This window comes from Panthera tigris, chromosome B4, assembly GCF_018350195.1.
Source record: "Panthera tigris isolate Pti1 chromosome B4, P.tigris_Pti1_mat1.1, whole genome shotgun sequence".
NCBI lineage: Eukaryota > Metazoa > Chordata > Mammalia > Carnivora > Felidae > Panthera > Panthera tigris.
In genome coordinates this window covers 80,009,548-80,032,830 of record NC_056666.1, presented here as the reverse complement: position 1 = coordinate 80,032,830, position 23,283 = coordinate 80,009,548, and the positions used below count along the sequence as shown (strand labels likewise).

Genomic DNA, 23,283 nt, shown 5'->3' with positions numbered 1-23,283 from the left:
AAATAAATAAAAGTATTTTTATTTGTGGTGATTACAAGGAATTCCTTTGGAAGAACAGGGCTCTCTGAATAAAACTCACAAAAGGTAAAGGAAAACAGCAAAGTAACAGTTGATCTGTTCCTCATTTCATTGGTAGAAAAACAACAGTTCACATGATTATCATATCTGCAAGGGTCAGTCTGTCATCTGCAGCCATTGGTATTATAAAGTCAGAGTTAAGTTTCTTTCCACAAGGGAGTTAACTCGCAGGATAAAGGCTCAGAAAAGAGGAAGAGTGCTTGATAAAATTGTGGTTTATTGTGATGTATCATAGGATACAAATTTTTCTCTCCAGCTGAGGTCTGTGTTGCACACAGCTGGCAAAAATGGGGGCATGCCTGGTGTCTGCCTTCTCAGTGGAGAAAGGTGGAGTTCTCTTGGTGGTAGGAGACAAAGAGAACTCAACTATTTAAACTAATGGGTAACCAGCACAGTGCACATGGCTGAGTGAGGAGATGAAAAATAAAGTCAGGTAAATGGATAAAGGTGCCAGGGGAACGATGATGGCCTGGAGAGAGTGAAGGTCTAAGGAGCGAGAGACAGTGTGAAGTTCCCTGTGGTAGTCAGAGCCAATGAAATCTGGGACATGGATGATGAATATTCACCATTAAAGTGCTTTTGTGCTGGAATTTAACCCCAAGTTTTCAGCAAAGACAAAAAACTTACGTTGGTGTTGCTCAGAGAAATTCAGAGAAGGGGGCTCTGTCCCATATTTGGGGATATTCAGGGCACAGAGAACAGTTCCAGGAATCAAGACACAAATGATATTTACAGTTGAGCAGGAAGAAAGTCATAGGGAAAAGCCTCAAAAGAGCAGAAGCTCTTGGGAATCCACACAGATATTAACAAGGAAATTGGATTTCTCCCAGTGGGAAGGGGGATAAAGTCTGTGTATTATGTCTTAAAAACAAGTATTAGAGAAAGCAGGTAACACTAAAGCTGTCCCTAACCCCCCTTGCCCACCCCTACATTGAGAAAGCTGGACTTCAAATGCATGAAATGAGGAATGCATGATACAGCAGAAATCACACAATTAGAATATAAGGCAAGGGAAAGAATTTCTCTCACCCTCTCCTCTAGACCATCAGCCCTGCCCATTTGCCTCCCTTCTTTCTGCCATTCTGATGCTATGGATGGAATGACTTCTTGAGACCCCCATCATCTAAGTGTCTAAGTCTCTGAGGAGGTTAAATGTTCCCACTTGCCCGGTGGGTGAGCCTCTTCTTTGTCATTAACTCAGAACAGGAAGTGGGGAAGAGGTTGGAATTCTCCCCAGGAGAGAGCCAGAGGACCAGACCGAGCCAACACTTGTGGCCAACTGAGGGTATCTCAGGACTGTGGTCTCTGGAGTTCTTAGAATCTCAGCAGAGAACAAGGCTAGTTGCCTCCTGCAAACCTCACTGGCAGCTTCTTTCCTCAACCTCCAGCCCCACAATGCCTCAGGCTCACACATGAATTAACAAGAACATAAAAATCCTATTTGTCCAAGTCACCTCCATGAGGAAATTGGCTCTCCACACAGCTGGCTCCACCCTCAGCACCTCTGGGGATTAGGAAGTGGGTCGTAAGCACTGTAAGTTGAGAACATAGACCTATTTCAGGTCCTGTATACTTTAGAACTGCCTCCAATTATCCAAAGACACAGACCAACAGGAGACACAATGACCTCCCTTTCTCCCTGTTTCAAACTCCGTTGTCTCACCTCAGCTTTCTACCAAATGCCCCTCCTCACCTCTGTTATTCCCCCTGATATAACGGGTCTCACCTCACTTCCACTCATTCATATTCCCCAATTCTGCATCCAAGCCCTACACTAACAAGTCCCCAGCCCTGAAGGCCCATATTCCCACTCCTCTCCTCGGGGTCTCTGTGTCCACGAAGTCTCCCCAAATTAGTTCCTCCCCCACAACTTCCCGTGGTCTGATAGTCCTCGACTCTCCATCCCCCCAGAAGAAAGGGATTGAGAATGTACTAAGTGTTCCAAAGACCTGGCAAAGGCCAGTTCCTAACTGGATGGTAATAAAGAGAGAAGAATATATTTGTCTCAAATAAACCAGGACTTCTCCACATTCTTCAAACTTATCGCTTTGGAAAGCCATACTCATCCCAATGGACTTCCATTGCTCCAAAATGTTCTCCCCTTTTGAAAGGACTTTCAGAGGCAGTCTGAACCTGGTGATGAAAGGGAACCTGGTGATGAAGCAACCAAACCGAGTTTCAACCCAAACCTCTCTCCACCTTCTTCCTCACCATTGGTTCCAAATGGTAGTTGATCATTGCTAAATATTAGCTCACTTTCAGAAGCACATGATAGGTCCCTTTGGGAGTCCCAAAGCCTGGGACATTGACTCTGAGAACATTTTGTAGGCAGGCATATGTAACATTCAGCCAGTTTACCTCCTGGTCATACTCAATGCACTTGACCAAGATGACTGGTCAGCTTCTACCAGCTCAGGGAAAAAACTTCTTACTGCAGTGGCCTCAGGTGCTTGCCAGAAAAACCAGTGAAGTCACTCAGAGTGGTCAGTTGACCAGGTAAAGCACCTTCTGTCCATGTCTTAGATGCAGGGAACATCATCCCCATCCTCCTCACCCTCTATATTCCAGGTTCCCTAGCCTACTGTTGAGGATAGGGCCCCGTACCCAGCTAGAGAAGAAAGAGAAAGAACACACAGGACAGGAGGAGGGTCAGGTCAGCACCCCAACGATCACCAGGATGTTTAACCAGGTATTCAGGAACAATCACCTACTCAAATAACCCAGAGGACAGGGGTGTACTTTTCTTTAACCACATCCAGGGAAGGAGGAATTAAAGTCTTCAGGGCATCATCCCTGTCCCCGCTCCCTCCCCACACCTCCTCCCTCTCCATTTTGGGTAACAGCCCCAGCTTGGTCACAGATCATTACAGAGCTGTTTTAAATTCATGAAAACATCTTGTTTTGAATTAATGAGAAAAAAAAAAAAACTCTTTACCATTCAGACCTCTGACCCCTCACCACCATTCCTGGGAGTACTTGCCCCTTTAATTCCTGAGGCCCAGAAACTTGGAGAGTCAAGGAGGCAGGGGTGTGGTGCAGAGGCTGCCATAGGCAGCGCTGATTCCAGCACCCAGAGGGCTGATTTCCTCCTGGAAAAGACTTGTGCAAATAGCCAACAACGGTTCCTGTTGGCTGTGTAATGAACTGTCAAGATGACTTTTGAAATGAGAAGAAAGTATCCTCCTCTGCCTACACATACCTTCCACTCAAATACACACTACACACCCACACACAGGTACACACACACATACACACACACCACACACAAACACACCAGACACCATACCACACGCACACCACAGGCACTCACATACACCACACGTAGAACTACACATACTCAACCACAAACACAAATAACACACACCACACATAAACACGCATATATATACATCACCTACATATACACCATTCACCAGACACGACATACCACACACATACCATTTACACACACATACACCACACGTATACCCACACCACACACCACACGCATACAACTACATACACCCACACCACATACCCTCACACACACCCCTGTGCTCTGCTACAACTGGAATCTCACCCCACGCAAGGCCCTCCCATCTCGGACTCTCTCCTGCGCTAGGTTTCAGATCTCCAGGAATGTAGCACCTCCTATCCCTCACTCTCTTGTCCATAATACCTCTGGGTATTTCCTCTAACATTTCTACTCTTCCCTCAGCAGGTTTAGACCTTCATTTTTTTCCTCCTTAGACCTTCATTTTTTTTTTTCCTCTTCCTGGCACACCTCACTATAGGCCATATTAACATCAAATTCGTTAGTTTAATTTTATTACCAGGCCTGGACTGTGAGCTCCACAAGGGTAGAAACCCTGTCACACTGACCTCTCTGATGCCAGTGTCCGGTATCTGCAGAAGAACTGGAGCCCCTGCCTACCTTCCTCTGAGGTCTCCCCGCTCCTCCCTGCTGTGCCTCCCACTTTGATATGAGACTTGACTCCCTGACTCCCAACTTTATTCCCACCCTAGACTACAGGAACTACCTGACCTTTCCTTCTGAAGACTCTTCTGGAAGCCATCAGTTAAACACAGTAGCACCATTCTCTGTCAAGCCGAATGTTCCCCATATCATAGCCTGTCCCCAGGGCCCTTCCTCGGGGGGTCCCACCACAGACCACTTAGGAATTCCAAACCCAGTGCCGGCCCTCTTTGCCATGGAACCCCATAGAGACCCTCCACACTTCTGAGAACATGCAAGCTTTCTTTCCAGACTCAAGGAAGCTTCTATGGCCTGAATCACCAGATTTCCACACTACAGGCACAAACCCACTTTGCAAGACAGAGGGAGCTATCAGCCTAGGTTCCCTTAATAAACCCCACAGATACCACAGCAAAGCATACCTCAAGGGACTGGGTATATAAGTGAAATTCCCAGTTTCCAAAAGATTAATCTAAACATAGTCCACTAGCTCCACATGCCTTCAGCCCAAATTCTGAAGGCATGTGGCTTCACACATTTAGTCTCACTTCATCAAAAAAAAAAAAAAACTGCCTTCTTACTGCGTTAAGGCATCTTGATTCGGGCTGTGAATACAAAGACAAGTTAAACATGGTCCTGGCACCACACAGCTTGAAGTCTGGTGTGGGAGACCTAGCTCTATGCAGATAACCTGGGGACGGGCTGATTGATGCAAAGAGAGAAGGAAGCACAAGGAACCAATAAGAGCACACAGCCCAGAGCTCTGACCTAACTGGGTAGGGAGAGGAAGGAGGGCAAGAATGCCAAGGAAACTTCCGGGAAGAGGGTATTCCTGGTCTGAATCTTGGAGGATGAATAGAAAGAAGCCATGCCATCTAGATGTAGGAGAGCATTAAAGAGAGTAGGCAGAGGAAAACACGTAAAGAGGCAGAAGCTAGAAAAAACAAAATTTATGCAAGAGATTGAAAGAAATGTGACATGACTGAAGCAGAGTCCAGATGAGGGAGTGAGGAAGGGTTGGCACTGAAGAGAGAGACAGGAGACCCTCATGAAAGGACACATGAACTCACCCAGGCTTGCCTATTAGAAATCACTAGACAGCCAGTAGACTGGAAGCTGAGACTATCAGAGGGAAAGCCAGTGATGGGACCATGTCTTTAGTGGAGATGAGAAATGGTGGAGCCCTGGAAATGACAAAAAGGCAGCATGTAAAGAGGGAGACGTGATGGGTGTCAATGACCTTGTGACATAGGTGGTCTGGGAGAAGGAAAAATGTGAAATTCCTCTCAGATGTCTATTTAGATTGCTGGGTGAATGTTGTGCTGTCCGAACAGAAAACAGTGGGAAAGGATGAGCAGGGGATGGGGGGAAGCTGGACGAGACCAGTTTGCAGCTTATAGGGTTTGATAGGTTTCCGGTAGGTCCTGTAACTGCTCATTTGTTGGTGGGTATTAACATCCGGGTGATGGATCAGAGCTGGAATGTGGATGTGGAAGTAATAATTGTGACTCTAGGGAAAGGGGGAAAGGGCTAAGAATGGAATACTGGAGGGCAGTGAAGGGGCAAGGAAAGGTGAGTCAGGGAGTGAAGGGTCGCCAAAAAAGAGAGGAAAGGAGGGGGAGAGAGAGAGAGAAAGAGAGAGCATCCCAGCATATCACAAGGTAAAGGGTCAGCTGTGTCACAAGCCCACAGGCTGGGAAGTGGAGATCGTATCTGAGCACCTTGATAAGGATTGTTTCTGTCCCAGGGATGGTAGTGAGAACATTATGGGGCGATGGGAACATAAAGTAAAACCAGAATGTTGAGGTATTTTTTTTCAAAAGCTTGCTTGTAAAAGGGTTGGAAAGAAGTCAGAAAGGGATAACATAAACACTTTGTTTATTTTTTCATATTAAAACTTTTTTGACGTTTATTTATTTTTGGAGACACAGAGAGACAGAGCGCGAGCAGGGGAGGGCTGTGAGAGAGGAAGACACAGAATCCAAAGAAGTTCTAGGCTCTGAGCTGTCAGCACAGAGCCTGACACAGGGCCCAAACTCACAAACCGTGAGATCACGACCTGAGCCAAAGTCAGACGCTTAACTGACTGAGCCACTCAGGCTCCCCTATTTGTTTCTTTTTAAGATGTCTGTCTGTATATTGAAAAGAGAAAGCCAAGAGAGGATCACAGTGAACTAAGCAGGCGAGAACAGGGTGCTGTACAAAATGGGTTCCTGAGGTGAGGTGGGCACATCCAGAGCTCGGGGAGAAGCCTCAATCCTTCTACACATCTGAACTTTTCCCACTGAACTTCACAAGTGTCCTGGATGGTTCTGCACACTGCTGAGACAGAGTCTGAGACTATGTGGCATGCCAAAGTCAGTCAGTTACTAAATAGAGAACCCCACCTCTAACCCTGTGGACTAGGAGGGGCATGCCTTCTCTTCCAGGGCGTGATGACTCCTACTACCACTTATGCCAATTGTCATTGTATGCCAAGTGAGGCCCTTGCCCACTGTGTGTCCCTCAAGACAACACCACAACCCACTCACCTTTGCCTGTCTGGACCCAGCAGTGCCCAGCAGCACTGGTTTGATCGAAACCCTAGTTTTCATGTTATCCTCAGCTCCCCAGCTTGGGCCTGAGAACAGATGGAGGAGGGAGATGGCCCATCTTGACATAGATATTCCTCAATAATGGATAATTATGATTAATTATACCACAGGATAATGACTATGATTTCCAATCATTGAATGAAAAACAACTGAAGTGGGGCAAGTGATTGCCTCTCCCGAGGCCACACAGCTAATAAATTACAAAGTCAAGTCACAAACCCGTATCTCCAGGGCTGGCTCTGTCATCCCAACCAAACACAAGTCCACAGGAAGGGATTGCGAGGTGAAGAGGGCACTTTTGGATTCTCCACTAATCTGGATTATCCATACTACTGGCCATCCTCCCCAGCTGAAGGACAAGCCCAGAAGAGACTACGTCCTCCTACTAATTTACCCAGAGACCTTTCTGGAGTTGACAATGATTAGCTGGAACTGAAGTCACTTTGGTGACATCTACAGAGACTGAGAAACTCTGGTTACCGTATGGAGAGCCTCAGAGAAGTTCCCAGCATCTCCAGGCCTTAGTGAGGAGGGGCCTCAATATGTCCTGAAGGCAGCCTCCTGGGATGGACTTGGCCCAACCCCAGGGAAGCTCCAGCCACTCCATCATCTCCTGAGGAGGCTGAGTCTGACCTCCTGGGTCACATGGCCACTTCCCTGTGACGGAGACATTTCTGGGCACAGCCCTCCTGCCAAAGTCCCCTCCTCAGAAAGCTCTCACGGTCTCTCTTAGGACCCAGATATCACCAGAGATGGCAGCCCAGGTGATAGGTAGGATGGTGAGGGGAGAAGCAGGCAGAAGATGTTTGGATGCCAGTCAGGCTTGTGCTGGCCCCAAGGCTGATGTCCAGGACTGACCTACAGTGAAGGCGGCCACTGGCCAGCCCCAGCCAGCCCTTGTTGACTTAACAGATGGCTCTGAGGTGGGAGAAGAGAGGAAAAAGAGAGCACACCACTGGAAGACTGGTTCCCATTGGTCCCTATCATCATTAAAAGAGGCCCAGAGAGACAGTACGCACACACTAGCTCCCAGGACCTCCAAGAATTCTGTGGTATACCTACTCTGGCACATGGAAGCATGAGGTTTACAACTCTCCTCTTCCTGGCAGCTCTGGCTGGGGTCCTGGTCTATGCCCATGAGCATGGCCCTTCCCCTGCACCCATCCTTATAGCCGCCCTAAGGTGGGCCCTGCCTCCCCTCCTCCCTTCCCCTGCTCAGCAAAGCAGTTCTCCCAAGTGTGTCTCTCCATCTCTCCTGCCTGCCACCGGGTTCACCACACAAGGGCCTGTGCCCACTAATGAAAGGAAGTGAGGCACCCTCCGGCACCTGCCTGGCTCTACAGCCCGGCCTCTGGTTTGCCCGTTCTTCTCTAGCTACTATGGAATTCCTTTTCTCCACCAATGAGCTTACCTTTGCCACCTCCCCAGGCTCTCATATAGCTGCTTGCCCATCCCCCACCCCATTCTTTGACCCGCCCACTGTCAACGCCTCCTATCCAATCTTCAAATGCTTGCCCCTTTACCTCTTCATGACTATGGATTGATTTCCTCAGAGCAGCCTCACTGAAGTCCCAGAACAGTTTAATTCCCTATTACCCATGTTATTACCTCCTGTATGCCTCCTTCCTACCACCATCATGAATGTAATTAAATCATTTTTCATGTAATTATGTTAATTCATCCAAATCCCCAACAGACTGTCAGCTTCCCCAAAGACTATCTATCTTCCTCAAAGCTATATCCTCAACTTCTAACACAATATCTAGTACCTAATACGTGCCTCATTTATGTTGTTGAAAGAATGATGGAATGGAGGGTTGATAATAATCAGAACCCATCCTGCCCCATCACTACAACCAGGTCACACCCCTTCCATTTTAATTAAGAAACTCAGACATCCAACAAGGTATAGAAGAAAGTCAGAAAATGATTCCATTCTAACAGAGATGTTATAAGTTAGCCTAGGTCTTTGGAGGAAGATAACAGAAAGACAGGTTTGGTTGAAATATTAAAAAGCATTTCTGGTAGACCTTGTGTGGCAGACATTTCTTTCCCATCTGTCCACACCCATGCTCCTGTGATTAGAGGTCTTGGAACTTCAGGGAGCCCCAGTTGGATCTGGCTTACCCACCTGACATGGCCACTCCTCCCTCCTTTGCCAGTGACACAAAGGCTGCCTCTGCCCCAGGATCGGTGAATTTATGAGTCCTTCCTCTCCTACCTGCCCCAGCTCTGGGTGAGAGGGTTAATGAGGAGGGGTGTGAGTAGATGAAAGAAGAGAAGTAGAAGAGGCATTCAGGGAAAAAGTTCTGGGATACCCACCTCTAGGAGCCAGGGAGAGGAGAGACTTCCTGAAAAAGAAAATTATGTACCAGAACAAGATAGAGCCCAGGGGAGGAAAAGGTCACCCCTGCCAGAAGTAAAGGAGGGAAATGGAAAAGATAGGAAAGTTCGTCTTGAATAGCAGGAGGAAGACAACATGGTGGGGGGGTTGTCAGAAGTTTTCATCATGTCCCATCCTCAGCAACACTGCCATTCAAAACCTTTCATGTGGTTCCCCGTATCCCACCACATAACTCCCGTTTCCTGGCCTGATGCTCATGGTGCCCATGATCTGGGCAAATTTAATTTCCCCAGACTCTACCTCTTGCGTCTTCCATGTCAGGCAAAGTGAATGACTTCCCTTTTCCTGGATAACTCTCCAACCCCTCACTTGTCCAGGCCTAGCATGCTTCCAATCCCAGCCGTTCTCCAAAGCCTGCCCCCCATCCCCACTAAGAGTTCCTCCAGGTCCCTGAAAGCCTATGATACAAGCTTCTTCTTTCCAGCTGAGCTCCATCCCTCCCACACCTGCACCCACACTCTAGTCTGTCACAGAGTATCTTGCTCTGTGTGGCATTTTCTGTGTGGCCCACTCGCATTCCCATGAGGGAGAAGTTAGTCCCCTGAGCAAAACCTCTCCACACTAGGAGGCTGGTTTAGGGGATGAAAACCAGTGGTGAGGGGCGGTGGGGGGTGGTGGTGAGAAGGGGGCATTCTCTTTTAAGAGCCAACTGGTCTTTTCTTCTCTCTGAATCATAATCCACTGGAGGAAAAGTCCATGAAAGAACAGGAGACAGCAGGAAAAGACCAGAGCTGAAAAGGCCTGTGAAAGAGTAAGGCCTAGAGGGGATAAACACTACCACTGGGGGTGAGGAGGGAGCTCTTGTTCCTTTTACCCTCTCCACCTCTTGCAGCAGCCCAGGAGGCATCAACAGCTGAAAAGACAAATGCAGAAGCCCTGGAGTTAACCAAAAGGACACCAAAGACATCAATGATGCTATAGATCCAGCCTTGGACGGGGGGGGGGGGGGGGGGGGGGGGGGGGGCAGGGGTTGGTTCCTACCTGCTCCCACACACAGAATTACTGGGGTGGTAATATATGCTGTGTATACCCACCTACCACCTTTCCCGTGAGAGAGCAGATGGTTCCCTCAGCAAAACCACTTCACTTTAGGGGTCCCCACAGTGCCTAGGGTGGGGGTTGGGGGTTCTCTTACAATAAAACCACTCTTCTGCCCTGAATTACTATCTGTCTTAGAAAATGGCCAAAAGGAAGAAGATGCTGTTAAGGAACTCACAAAGCCAGCACTGCATACAATTCAAGCTCTAAAAAACAATGGTGAAGGTGAGTGTGTCCCGAGACGGGTGGGACCTTGTGGGCCCCAGTATCAGCATCCCTATCCCTCCCTCCAAAGCCATGTACCCAATCCCACCAGGGTACGTGAGTACTGGAACCACCACAGCACCTCCCCACTGAACCTTCACTCTTGCTGTGCCTTTAAAGATCTCCAATTTTTCATCCACATACAAACCACATGATCACCTGATACCAGATTGTCCCTGGGGTGTCAGCTCCAGCCTTCCCACTGCAGAGCCTGCCCAGGTGGAGAAAGGCAGGTCTCTTGGGCTCTGGTGAATCTACCCTTGACTCCTGTGCAAGGCCCTCCAGGGGCTGGGTGAGGTTGGAAAGCAGAAGACTGAGTTGAGGAGAATGGACATGGTGGAGCTGGGGTCTGGACCACATTCATATTCTCTTCTTTCCCACTCTTTCCTCTCCATCCTCAACTCTCTCTCCCTCTGTCTTTCCCCCTCCTTTTCTCATTTTTCTATAGCTATCCTATATGATGTCATCCATGATATTAAGGATAGGGGTACCTGAGTGGCTCAGTCATTTAAGCATCCAACTTTGGCTCAGGTCATGATCTCACAGTTCATGGGCTCAAGCCCCACATTGGGCTCTGTCCTGACAGCTCAGAGCCTGGATCCTGTTTTGGATTCTTTGTCTCCCTCTCTCTGTGCCCCTCCCCAGCTTGCACTTTGTCTCTCTGTCTCTCAAAAGTGAATAAATGTTAAAAAAAAATTGTTTAAGGATAAACCCAACTTGCAGCCAAAACTGTAATGAGAAACTAAGAAATGATGCCCAGAAGCACACAGGCTTCAAGACAGTAGCATAAAACCTAAAAAAAAATTTTTTAATTAAATTAAAAATAAAACCACTATTAAGCTGAAAGCATCAAACTTAGAATATGTACATGCTTTCTTCAAAGAGAGAGGTGGTGAAAAGCCTAGTCAGGTGTCCCCAGGATGGAGGGGTCCCCCCATGAGGCATCATAAGCACCCTGGCTCTTCACCCTGAACAATAGCTTCCAGACTGATCCTTCCCAGAGAGCAGAGACCCCAGAGAGTTCGTTCACTCATACCTGCCCCCTCATCCATGTCTGCAGGAGCTGAGCCTCCCAAATTGGTTTTCCTTTTATTCCTCAATTTCCCTGCCCAGTGACTTTTTACTATGCATCAGAACGTTGACTGAGACTTTTTCCACAGCCCCAGAATTGGCCCTAGGCCCACACCTGGAAGCCACAGGCCATGAATAGCCTACATTCCACGGAGAACTTCTGATACTGGGAGCATTACACCACTCTGCTCCCCACCCTGAGACTTACCAAGAGTTAGAAAAGCCACCCAACCCCAGTCTACCCCTGGGCTAGCATTCCATGCCTATGGAGTAGGAAAAAATGGAATCATCAGAGTCACTTGCTCTGTGGGCAATGCAGTGCTCCTACCAGAGTTTTTTCTTGAATGTTCCATGGAAGAAGGAGGGAGATGCTCCTTCCCTCCTCCAAGTCAAGTAAGGGGCTGTGGGAATCACTCATAGATTGGAGGTTCTAGTCCAAAAGGAGACTGGTACTCCCCTCTCTGAATGGATGCTCACTCTAGGCTAACCCGGATAGCCCAGACTGGAGCACAGTAAGACAGCTCTGGGGAGAGCCTGTGTCCCCAGGTGGCAAGAATATGTTAGTGAAGGCTACACTACTATAAATAATAACCCAAAGTATAATGGTTCAAACACAATGGTACATCTTTCTCATATACCAGATTTGAGGGAAGGGGGCAGGAGTCAGACCTCTCCATGTAATCATTTAGGGATTCAGGCTGGCAATTGCTTTGGCATCAAGGTCATTCTGTCATCTTCTTCACCATTCCAACCACACAAATGTGGAAGGATCCCACAAGATTGCTTGAAGGTTTGTCTGGGCTACACTAGTAAGTGATATAGGTTGTTGGCAAGAACTCAGTCTCATGGCCACACTTAACTGCAAGGATCTAGCAGGAAGATGATCAGCATGAATGTTGGTGTCCCTGTGGCAGAAGTTGTGGCATAGTGAACCACAAAATTGGTGCCTGATTGCCATCTGAAACTTCTGGAGGCAGGAAGTGTTTCATAGTAGACCATAGAAGAGATGTAAGAACACACTCCCACCTCAGTCTCCTGAAGCCTTTGGAGAGCAAGGGAGAGAACTTAGAAATTCCCGTTGCTCTCGTGAATGCATTTAGAAAAATGGTCAAGGGCCAAGAATCTGTACAGGAGGTTCCAGGCCAGGAGAAAGGAGGCAGAACCTGGTGACAAGGTTGAGTTGTCAGTCACTCACAGGGCCCCAGAGGAATTGTCACTTTTTGAGGGGTTCCACAGCAATGGCAGGAGCTGGGGTGAATCTGAACACCGTCCACCTGGAGACCATCACACCCTACATCAGTGGAAGTCCCTAGAAGAGCAAATAAATGGAGACCAAGCCAGAAGACCAGGACCTCTCCCTCCATTAACAGGAACCAGTCACCTTAGACGATCTCTGCCTGTCCTGTCGCACCTCCCTGAGATACAGAACCTGACCCCTTTCCCCCTTCGTGTCTCTCCAGTTAAGTGTCTGCCGGGGAAGAAAAGGAGGAAAAGTTTTAAACTGGAAGGACTCTTAACCAAAAGACACTAAAAAAGGTAGAATCTGCTTAAATATGTCACTAAAAATGGGAAAGGGAGATTTGACATATTTGGAAGCACTGTTTGCAAAAAAAGAAAACACCAAATCCTAGCTAGTCAATTAACTGTTGTTTCCAAAGATAAAATTAACCCACAAGGACCAGGATCTGCCATCATGGAAATAGCCAAGAACTGAACACTCAGTTCTGAAGGGGTCTTCTGTCATGTCTACTAAACATTCAGCTCTAATTCTCCAAAAATTCAGGAAAACACACAGAAGGAGACACAAAGAATGATAAAGCAAGCATGATTAAATGTTAACATTTCTGGACTCCAGTTCCCAGTGGACCTAGGAAGAGTATGTGAAGATTCTTGGTACTATTTTTGCAAATTCCCTGTAAGTCTGAAGTTATTTCAAAATAAAAAGTAAAAATACTACAGAAAATGTAAAAGGAGAAGGAGGAGGAGGAGAAGGAGGAGGGGAAAGAGGAGGAGGAGGAGGAGGAGGGGAAATAAAATCAGGAGGTTTCACATGGAAATCCAGATCTCCAGTTTCTCTTGAAGTTGAATGTCTGGCAACAATCAGCTTGAGGGAGGGGCAGCTGACCACTTTAGAGGCCCCAGGCACACCCCAATTGGCTCCAGTTCTACCACTTCCTCCTGACTCCCTAACCCTGAGGTGGAGGGACGCTTCTCATTCATCATTGCACTGTTGTCTGCCTTATATCTGGCCTGCCTGGCTCATCTATGTTACCTGCCTGACTCCCGGACGCATTGACATTTGCAACCCTTAACCCTGACCTTTGACTCCAAGTCCCTGGATCACATGGGAGCCATGAGAATTCTTTTGGCTTAGACCATAGGCAGAAAGGCTGGCTCTTTGTTCTTTATGGCTCCCTGTGGCTCCCTGGAGCTCGCCACTCCACCTGTGAAACCAGAAACGGAAAAAAGAGTCCTTCATATTAAGGTCTGGAAAAAGCTTCCTAAAGTTGCAGAGGATGTATTTTTCCCTCTAGGCCCTACCTGATGTCCACTAAACCTTCCAAAATCAAAATGTTGAAAGATACTGTAGTGGTTCATTTTATGTATCATCTTGACCGGGCCACAGTGTGCAGCTATATGGTCAAACATCATTATGGATGTTTCTGTGAGAGGGGAGTTTGAGTGAGATTAATAGTTAAATCAGTGGACTTTGAGTTCAGTGGATTGCCCTTCAGAATATGGGTGACTCTCGTGTAATCAGTTGAAGGTCTGACTAGAACAAAACACTGACCTCCCCTGAGCAAGAGGGAATTCTGCCAGCAGTAGCCTTCAGACATGAACTACAGATCTTGGACTTTCCAGCCTCCATAATCATATGAGCCAATTCCTTAAAATAATACACACACACACACACACACACACACACAATTAGCTCTATTTTCCCTAAAGGACCCTGATTATTACAGGTACTAATTAGTTAAGACTAGAGAAACAGTGTTATAAAGGCCTAATGTTTATTATAAAATAGATTTCATATTCAAGCATAGAGTTGTGGTTGATAGCAAAGACTCTGGAGCCAGAAAGCCCATGTCTAAAACCAGCTCTGCCCCATACTAGCTATGTGATCATGGGCCAGTCCTTTAACCTACCTTTACTTTAGTTCCCCATATGTAAAGTGAGAGTATTAACAGTACCCATCTCATTGGGTTGTTATGCAGATTAAATGAGATAAAATTTATAAAGCTCTGAGAACAGCGCTTGCTTGGCACATATTATATGTTGTATGTTTGTTAAATAAGTAGAATAAGAGTCTTTAAAATAATTCTACTCATTGCTTTGTCTTCACACCTCCCCCACGAACAGATGAATGATCAAGGACATTAGGGGAGTGTAGCAATTTGGGCCAGCCCATAAGAGCTTGGCAGAGAAGATCAGCCATGTGAATTGCACCAATCAGGGTAAGATACCCCTCATAAACACAGCTTAAGTCTGTGTCTTGAATATGTGAACTATCTACCCCAAGAGTCTGGGTCACTTTCTCCTTTAGAGTGTCTTCTAACTCTCTAACCCCAGGACAGGGTTTAACACACAGGAGAAGGGGAACAAGGAGGAGACATTCAGCATGGGTCAGACAGGGTGGAACGTATCACTCAGGGTCCTGGCAGAAAACCTATAGCATGATCAGAAAGTTTTTTTAAGAGATGTTTTAATGAAAAAAAAAATTATTTACAGAGGTACAAGTAAGGACTCACAGCAGCAGAAAGCCATTACCATCCCTAACACTGAAGGGAGAGGAAATGGCATTCCCTGACACCAGTTAGGAAATGGAGCTGTGGAACCAGTGTCACCAGACAAGCTATTGTCATAGAGGAACACAGCCACTGTTACTCCATGCTGTATTAATAATTGGTGGCTTCATAACAAATTATTCCAAAACCTAGCAACTTCAATAACATCATTTCTTACTTCACAATTGCTGTGAACCAGGAGTCCAGATGTAGCCTAGCTGGGTCCTCTGCTCAGAATCTCTGACAAGGTACAATGAAGATATCATCAAAACTGCAGTCACCTCAAGACTCAACTACAAAAGGACCCACTTCCAAACTCAATCACATGATTGTTGGCAGGATTCAGTTTCTCATGAACTGTTGAACTGCAGACTAAGGCAGCCCTCAGTTTCTTGCCACCTGGACCTCTCCACAGAGCAGCTCATGCTATGGAAGCTCTCTTCATCCAGGCAAGCAAGCTGAGAAGACTCAGAAAGAGAGAGATATTATACACATAAGCAGGACAAAAGTCATAGTCTTTTATAACCTAATCTCAGAAATGATATCCTACCACTTTTTCCATTTCCCATTTGTCAGAAGTGAATCACTAGATCCAGAACGGGTATTACACAACAGCATAGATACCAGGAGGTGGGGATCGCTGGGCACCATCTTAGAAGTCTATCTACCAAGGTATCTACCTGCCACACTTGCCAAAGCAGGGAGAGAACAGGAAGAACGAATGCCTTAACCTCTCTTCCCATTCTGACTTCCCACTAGTGTCTCCCATTGGCCAAACTCAACTAGAAGCTAGAAGGCAAGAGAGCCCAGGTGGTGCACCCCATAAAGGTCATTCTTCCAGACCAGTGCAGAGATGGTCAGAAAACAGATCTGAAGCAGGGAAGGAAGCAAAGAACTATGAATAGAGAATAACCAGGAAAATAACGAATAAGAAAAGACACCTTGGCAACTGACAGAGTTATCATGGAGGTCAGATACCTTAGAAGACAAGACATCACAGAAGACAGCTCTTCACCCAGATACATGAGGTGCATCTCTCTTCTTTAAGATACATATCCAATTCTTTCCCAGGCCCTATAATTTGGCGTAACATTTCTCCTGGGCCCTGTTATAAAATACTGAAAATTTTCTATGGAACTAAGTTCCCTACCTTCCATCTCACCCACATTTATGTCAATACCTGCCTCTTTAATTCATGAAGCCAAGAGGAGAATTAGGAGAGGAAAAGGGCTGAGCAGTGACATTTGGAGAGACCTTGCTCTGTGACAGCTCTAGTGTTGATGCCAAAGTTCTAATTTCCTCTTAGAAAAACTTGTGCAAATATCATAGTTTGCTCCTGTTGGTTTTTTTGATGTGCTCATGGAGACCGTTGGGATCTAGAGGCACAGCCTCTCCTACTATAACGTACACATGGACACACATACATGCACCCACACACACACACACATACCAGGGCACTGATGCAGTCAAAACTCTCTCCTGCTCCTCAAGATCTCCCCATCAAGTTAAAGCCACCACCATCTTCAAGGCTTCCAGGCCTGGACCCTTAGATGGGTTGTTAATGCTAAGTCTTGTCCCTGCATTAATTCAATGCACCCCTCTTCTTCGCCTACTGGCCATCATTAAATGCCAGATAAATCTTAAGTATCAAATCACACAGGGAGTTAGTGGGTGAGCAGTTGCTTTAAACCCAGTTCCTACTTGACATGACTGGAGCAGATCAACCTCCTGAATGTCATTGTCATCTTACCTGCAGGTTAAGGATGGGTGAAACCTAGATTAAGGATAGCCCCAAAGGACCCACCCCTCATGCCTGTGATGTCCCACTCCATCAGTTTTCTCTTCCTTTATCTTATGAGGAGACTAATGCTCTGAACCCAAGCACCCAAGCACCCTCATGTTATAAACTTCCTGATACCCCCTCTCCACACCAATCTTCAGAACAGCCTTGAGGCAGAAAGCTGCAGGACCACCCAGGGCCTGGCAAAAGCCAACACCAAGCAAATGAGAGTCACAAACTTGTATACAGAACCCTATTCTCCACCCACCACCTCTTCAACCGTCTCCTGTGTCTCCTTCACCCCATTCTATTTGGCATTCAGCACCAGCCTGAACCAAACCTACCCAGAAAGATGAGCCTTCTGCAAACTACAAGTATCCCACACATCTGCATAGAATTTTATTGTTGAAAAAATGCTTTGTCATGTATTATCTCACTTTATTTCCATCACAGTTTTGTACATAGCAGCTGTAACTCCCAGACGACAGATGAAAACCCTAAGGTCTTCAGTATATAGCAATGTACCATCCTGTGTATATGCCAAAGCCAGAACTCAAGATCCAGGCCTTTTGAATGCCAGCTCAAGGAAGGAAGAAATCCCAAGTCAAACACAATTATCTGCTTCTCTGGGTTGTTCACACCATGGATCAGCTCCCCACTTGAAGGAAGAACCAAGTTCCAACTTCAGTGAACCACCATTGTCCTGTAATCAGAAGATGCTCTGAGAAACAGGGGCTCCCATCAGTTGGGCCTGATGATAGAGGTTGACAGGGGTCCATCTGAGGGTTAGGAGTTCCTCCTAGGGGTTAGATAATAACTTCAAGAGCAGGAGACAACTCCAGAGAAGTCATTCATGCCTCCAAACCCGTCCCCTCAAGAGGAGAAAGGAACCATGAACTTAGTCCCCAGATGTTCTGAGTGTGGCCTCCTGGGGAAGGAAGCTCACGTAGTCTGGGGAAACCTTCAAGCCCCTGCACGGAGTCCTGTACAGATCGAGGCAAAAGGTAGACAACATGATCTTACAAACACCCAACCTCCTCCTGGGGGAGACGCCAGTCCTATTAATACCATCAACAGACACATTCTAGAATCTCCCCAAACAAAATTTGCTCTGCATCTGGTCCCTGAGATCCCAAGGATGTGAAGCCAGAGGGCAAATAGGAAGGAGAAGGAAGGGGGGAGGAAAAGGATGGCTGGAAGTCAGTAGGGAAAGGATGCCAGCTACTAGCCAGCCCCAGATATCCCTTGTTGACTTAGCAAGTGACAGTCTGGGGAAGAAGGGGAGGAGGACACGGAAGTCACACCCCTCCAAACTTGATTCCCATTGGCCCTCGGTATCCTTAAAAGGGCCCAGGAGTATCTGCACTGGTATTCCTGGACCCTCTGAGGATTCTGTGGTTATACTTGCTTCTCACTCCACAGCATGAGATTCTCAGCTCTCCTCCTCCTGGCAGCTCTGGCTGGGGCCCTGGTCTGTGCCCGTGAGTATGGCCCTTCCCCTGTACCCCACCAGAGCCCTGACAGTCCAGGGAAGCCTTAACTCTTGTCTTCATTTTTCTCTTTCTCTCCCAGTGCTGTCCTGGCTCCTCCTGTTCCTGCAAGTGACTCCTGCCCCCAGTTCTCTGCCCATAGGCTCTTTACCCGCGTTGGTCAGGGAGCCAGGAACCCCCTGGCGCTGTCTGCTCTCCAGCCCATCCCCTCATACACCTTCCTTTATCCACTTTATCCACTATGCTCCAGCCACCCTGGCCCTCTGTAGGCCTTCTGGGCCACCACATAGAGGTGCAGGTTGTCCCCTGCACAGGGGTGCCAGGCAGGGGATGGAGGGGGCTGAAATCTAGCCCATGGTCCATTTGCCAAGCAATGGGCCCTGCCCATGGCCTTGTGTCTCTGGATGCCTCTTCCTGAGAAGAGCAAAAAGAAAAAGAAAGAAAAGCGCTATTCGTGCCAGGACAACCCTGCTGCTCCTCGAACACTGGGGCCTTCCTTCTTGCTCTTCTTTCTGCCTGGAATTCTTTTCCACTCCTTGTCACTCTCCTCCAGCCAATCCAGAATGTCACCTGGCCAATGCTTTCTCATCTGTCAAATCTCAGTTCAGATATCAATTCCTCAAAAAAGCCTTCCATGAACATGTAGGAAAAATTAGACCCTGCTTGCTGTTATCACACCACTCCGCACTTACCCCTCTAGCACCGTCACACAGTGACTCAATAATTATGTCATGGAATGTAAGCTGGGTCAGGGCAGGGTCTTTCCACCTTCTTCAGCACTGAACCCCCTCCACTTAGCAGAGCACTTTGCATAAACATTGTGTTGAAAGAACAGAGACAAGGAGGGCTGGAGTCCAATCCCAGAAATCACTCATGCATGGCCGCATGGCCCCTGCACTGTCCCCCTCAGCCACAGAGGAGCCTGAGCGCCTCCAACCACAGCCAATTCCCTGGCGCGAATCTCACGGCACCCTCACAGGCCAGAGGCAATCTGGAGAAGGGCAGTTTTCAGAGCATATTACACTTCTCCCGGGAGAACCTGCTTCAAACAACTGTAGGAGGGGTTAAACACCAGACAGAGTGCTTGGTGGGTCTACTGATGAGGCAGAAGGGCACATTTCACCAATAGAGAAACGTGTCTCCCTGTGTCCATGAACTCTCCTTAGAGCTGAGGATACAGAATGGGAGGTAGGATGGCTCAGATGGGTCGGGTTCAGTCCTTACTGTCACCTCTTTCTTCCACTGCAGAAGATGCCTCTTCTGATCCCACCGAGGCTACTCCGGGGACTGTGGCCAGTGAGTCCTTCTGTCCCTCCTGTCCCTGTGCTCAAGGGGAGGGTCTAACAGCCAGGGATGTGGGTGGAGGCTGGAAGAGGAATGGGGGGTGGGGGTGGGTCCTGCTCTTGGTGGTAACAAGAGGAGCATGGATGGGGGTGCAACAAGGCTAAGGATGAAATGGGACAACCCAGGCAGGCAAGATCAGTAGGAAGAATGGGGAAAGGGTTTGTTACGGATAAAAGGGAGAAAAAGATGAGGTTGAGTGATAAGGGAAATTATACCCATGCGGTATTAATACCTTCACCTACACACCCTTCCTGTAACTCCCAACTCCTTAGCAAGTTGCCCGATATCCAGCTTCAGACTCCGTTTGCATCCTGGTTTTCCATGCTTCTCCTTCATGTACAGCCCACATCAACTAAATTGAACTTGTTTGCATTCTCCATTCCTATCCTATACACACCTTCCCCAGAACTCTGGCTGACTGACGACTTCCTGCCCCCAAGGAAGCCCCTTTAGAATATCCTCCCTGACAAAATCCTGCTTTCAAGACCCAGCGTCGCTCTGACTAGCTCCTTGATTCCCCCCATATCCTAGCCCAAATACCTCCCCAACCCTGCCCATTAGAAGCATGCAACCCTGCCCTCCAACCCTGCCATCCAAGAGGCACTGTCTTAGTCCATCTGGGCTGCACAGCAAATCACCACAGACTGGATGGCTTAAACAACAGACATTTATTTCCCACAATTCTGGAGGCTGGAAATCCAAGATCAAGGGGCCAGCATGATCAGGTTCTAGTAAGGACCCTCTTCCAGATTACAGACTGCTGAGTTTTCACCACATCCTCACATGGCAGAAAGAGCCCTGGGGTCTCTTTTATAAAGACATTAATCCCATTCATAAGAGCTCCACCCTCATGACCTAATTACATCATAGGCCCCACCTCCTAAGACCATCATACTGAGGGGTAGGATTTCAATATATGAATTTGGAGGGGGACATAAACGTTCAGTCCCTCACAGGCACTTGTGTGTAGAAATCGTATCATCTCCGTAGCCTGGCCCCCAGCACATACTAGGTATCCTGGGCTCTGCCACTCGTTCCAAAACTAAAAACCATTTGACTTTGCTAAAATCAACAAATTGGCGTGTTTGCAGCTGAACCTGAAGTGACTACATCTCCAGCGGAAACTGTTTCACCCCAAGAGACACCCCAGGAGCCAAACAGCGCCACCACAAGTAAAGAAGGACTAAACCCACTGAGTAAGTCTCTGTCTCTACGCCAGATGACAACCCAGAGGAATCTCTGGTGGCAGGCCTCCATGACACTTCCTCCCACAGAGACGAGTCCAGGGAGAAGCAGACATACTCATTCCCCTGACCGTAAAGTCACAAGTAGGGGCTCACACTGTACCCACTCACACAGTTTCCGCGATAGATTTTGCTGCCTGCACCCTCCATGGTTTCTTTCCTGGCCCACCCGCCTTCCTAAGAGAAGAAGCTGGGCCCCTCAGCAAAACTTCTTCACTTTAGGGATTTGTATAGGAACAATGTCTGGTGAGGGGCAGGAGGGGGAAGGGGGAGTTTTCTCGAAATGATGGGACTTTTCTGCTAATGTGATTCTTCTGCTCCAAAATTAGAATTCCTGGTGAGCAAAGGTAGCTTGGTAGCAGAACATGGCTTTCAAGAAGCAAGAAAAAAACTGCGTGAAGGAAAACTTTATGAACGTGAGTATATCCCAAGGCAGAGCCTTGTGGGAACAGGAATACTCACCACTCATCATCCAGGGGCAGGAGGTAGGTCAGGACCCCCTTGCCCAGAGACCTGGAACTGCCACAGCCCCTCCCCACTGAATCTTCCCTCCTGTTGTCTTCAAATTGTCCCCAATTTCTCACACACACTCAAACCACAGGGTTGCCTGATGCCAGATTGCCCCTGGGTCTCAGCGCCAGCCTTCCCACTGCAGAGCCTGCCCAGATGGGGAAGGAGCGGGCGGGTCCCTGAGGCTCTGGCGAATCCACCTTCCATCCCTCTGACTCCCACGCAAAGCTGTCCAGGGGCTGGGTGAGGTTGCAAAGCAGAAGAGGGAGTTGAGGAGGATGGACAGGGTGGAGCTGGGGCCTGGGGCCTGTGAGCCTCATTCTCACCTCTGCTTTCTTCTAGGTGGAGTTGAATTAGCAGAAAAACTGAAGAAATTCGTTCCCAGTTCCTTTCTTCTAAGTTGAATCTAAGAATTTGAAAAGAACAGGGCCCCTGGACTCAAAGCCTTAAACATGCTTGCAGCCCAGAACGATTAAACTGAAGCATCCAACATGCTGTGTGCCTGTGCTCTGTGGGGCGGGCCCGGGAGGAGGTGGGGAGCAAAGCCATCCGCTGGAATGCCAAGAGACCCTGGGTGTCCTCACCCAGGCCCTTGGGCCTGTCAAGCCTTCCTTGAGGACACAACCCCTAACAAACCCTTTCATTTGCACTGAGCCACCAGCCACACGTGCTGGGCCTCCTTCTAGTGCAAATGCCTCTCCAGTTCTGGTCTAATCGCTCACATAGAGTGCCTCATGACATTTGAGCATTTCCAAAAATTAAATCAACCTCCAAAGAACCAGGATTTGTCATCCTGAAAATAGTCAAAGCCCGAGTCACTCTATTAAAGCCATTTTCTGGTGCCCTTATTAAAAATGCATCCCTCCTGCCTCCCATTCACCCTTTCTACACTGGGCCCAAGTGAAGGGCAATGGCTAATTAGACCAGATCAGTAAAATAATGAGCCGCTGCAGTGAGAGCTGGCACTTGACTAAAAGGCCTATTAACCCACTGCAACAATCCATGTGATTAGCGTACCCCGTTTCCCTCCACCACAGTCTGGGATCGCACGTCACACTCTGCACACAGGTGAGCAGGGGAAGAATATTCATGACTGTGGAGGAAGACAGGACAACGCTCTCCTGCCAACCCTCTTCCCAAGCCTGGTGTGTGGCAGGGTGTGCTTTCTAACACTCCCAGAGTCCTTGATTCTAGATGGTCCTTCCTCCACCCCACCTAACACCCACCCCCTCTATCCTGGGAGTGAGAGCATTTGACCTAGACCCTGTTTTATTTATTTTTTATGTATTTATTTATTTATTTTGAGAGGGGGGCAGGGGCAGAGAGAGAGGGAGGGAGAGAGCGAATCCCAGGAAGGCTCCACACTGTCAGCACAGAGTCCTATGTGGGGCTTGAACTCACAAACCATGAGATCATGACCTGAGCCAAACTCAGATGCTTAACCGACTGAGCCACCCAGGCACCCCGACATAGACCCTGTTTTAAATGGGGTGAAGAAATTCATCTCCTTCCTCCCTCCTCCCACCATGACGACACATTCTCCATTTCTGAGAGCACTGCCTACGAAGCACAGAGAGACCTCCAGTAGCAGGTCCCCCCTGAGTGCCAGTTACAATCAACACTGGGTAAATAGGGCACTTCACACTCAAGTAGACTGCCACCCTTTTATGTGTTCAGTTGTGTCCCCCAAAAAGATTTGTGGAAGTTTTAACCTTATTTGGAA

General features: G+C 47.8%; 1 protein-coding gene across 1 annotated transcript; it reads left to right on the top strand.

Annotated features, from left to right (window-relative positions):
• Positions 1-18,127: 18,127 nt before the first annotated feature.
• On the top strand, positions 18,128-21,964 carry LACRT (lacritin). Its single transcript, XM_007081432.2, has 5 exons — positions 18,128-18,453; positions 19,711-19,758; positions 20,898-21,002; positions 21,380-21,466; positions 21,903-21,964. The coding sequence occupies exons 1-5, from the start codon at positions 18,396-18,398 to the stop codon at positions 21,962-21,964; spliced, it is 360 nt and encodes a 119-aa protein (XP_007081494.1). The 5' UTR covers positions 18,128-18,395.
• The last annotated feature ends 1,319 nt before the right edge of the window (positions 21,965-23,283 follow it).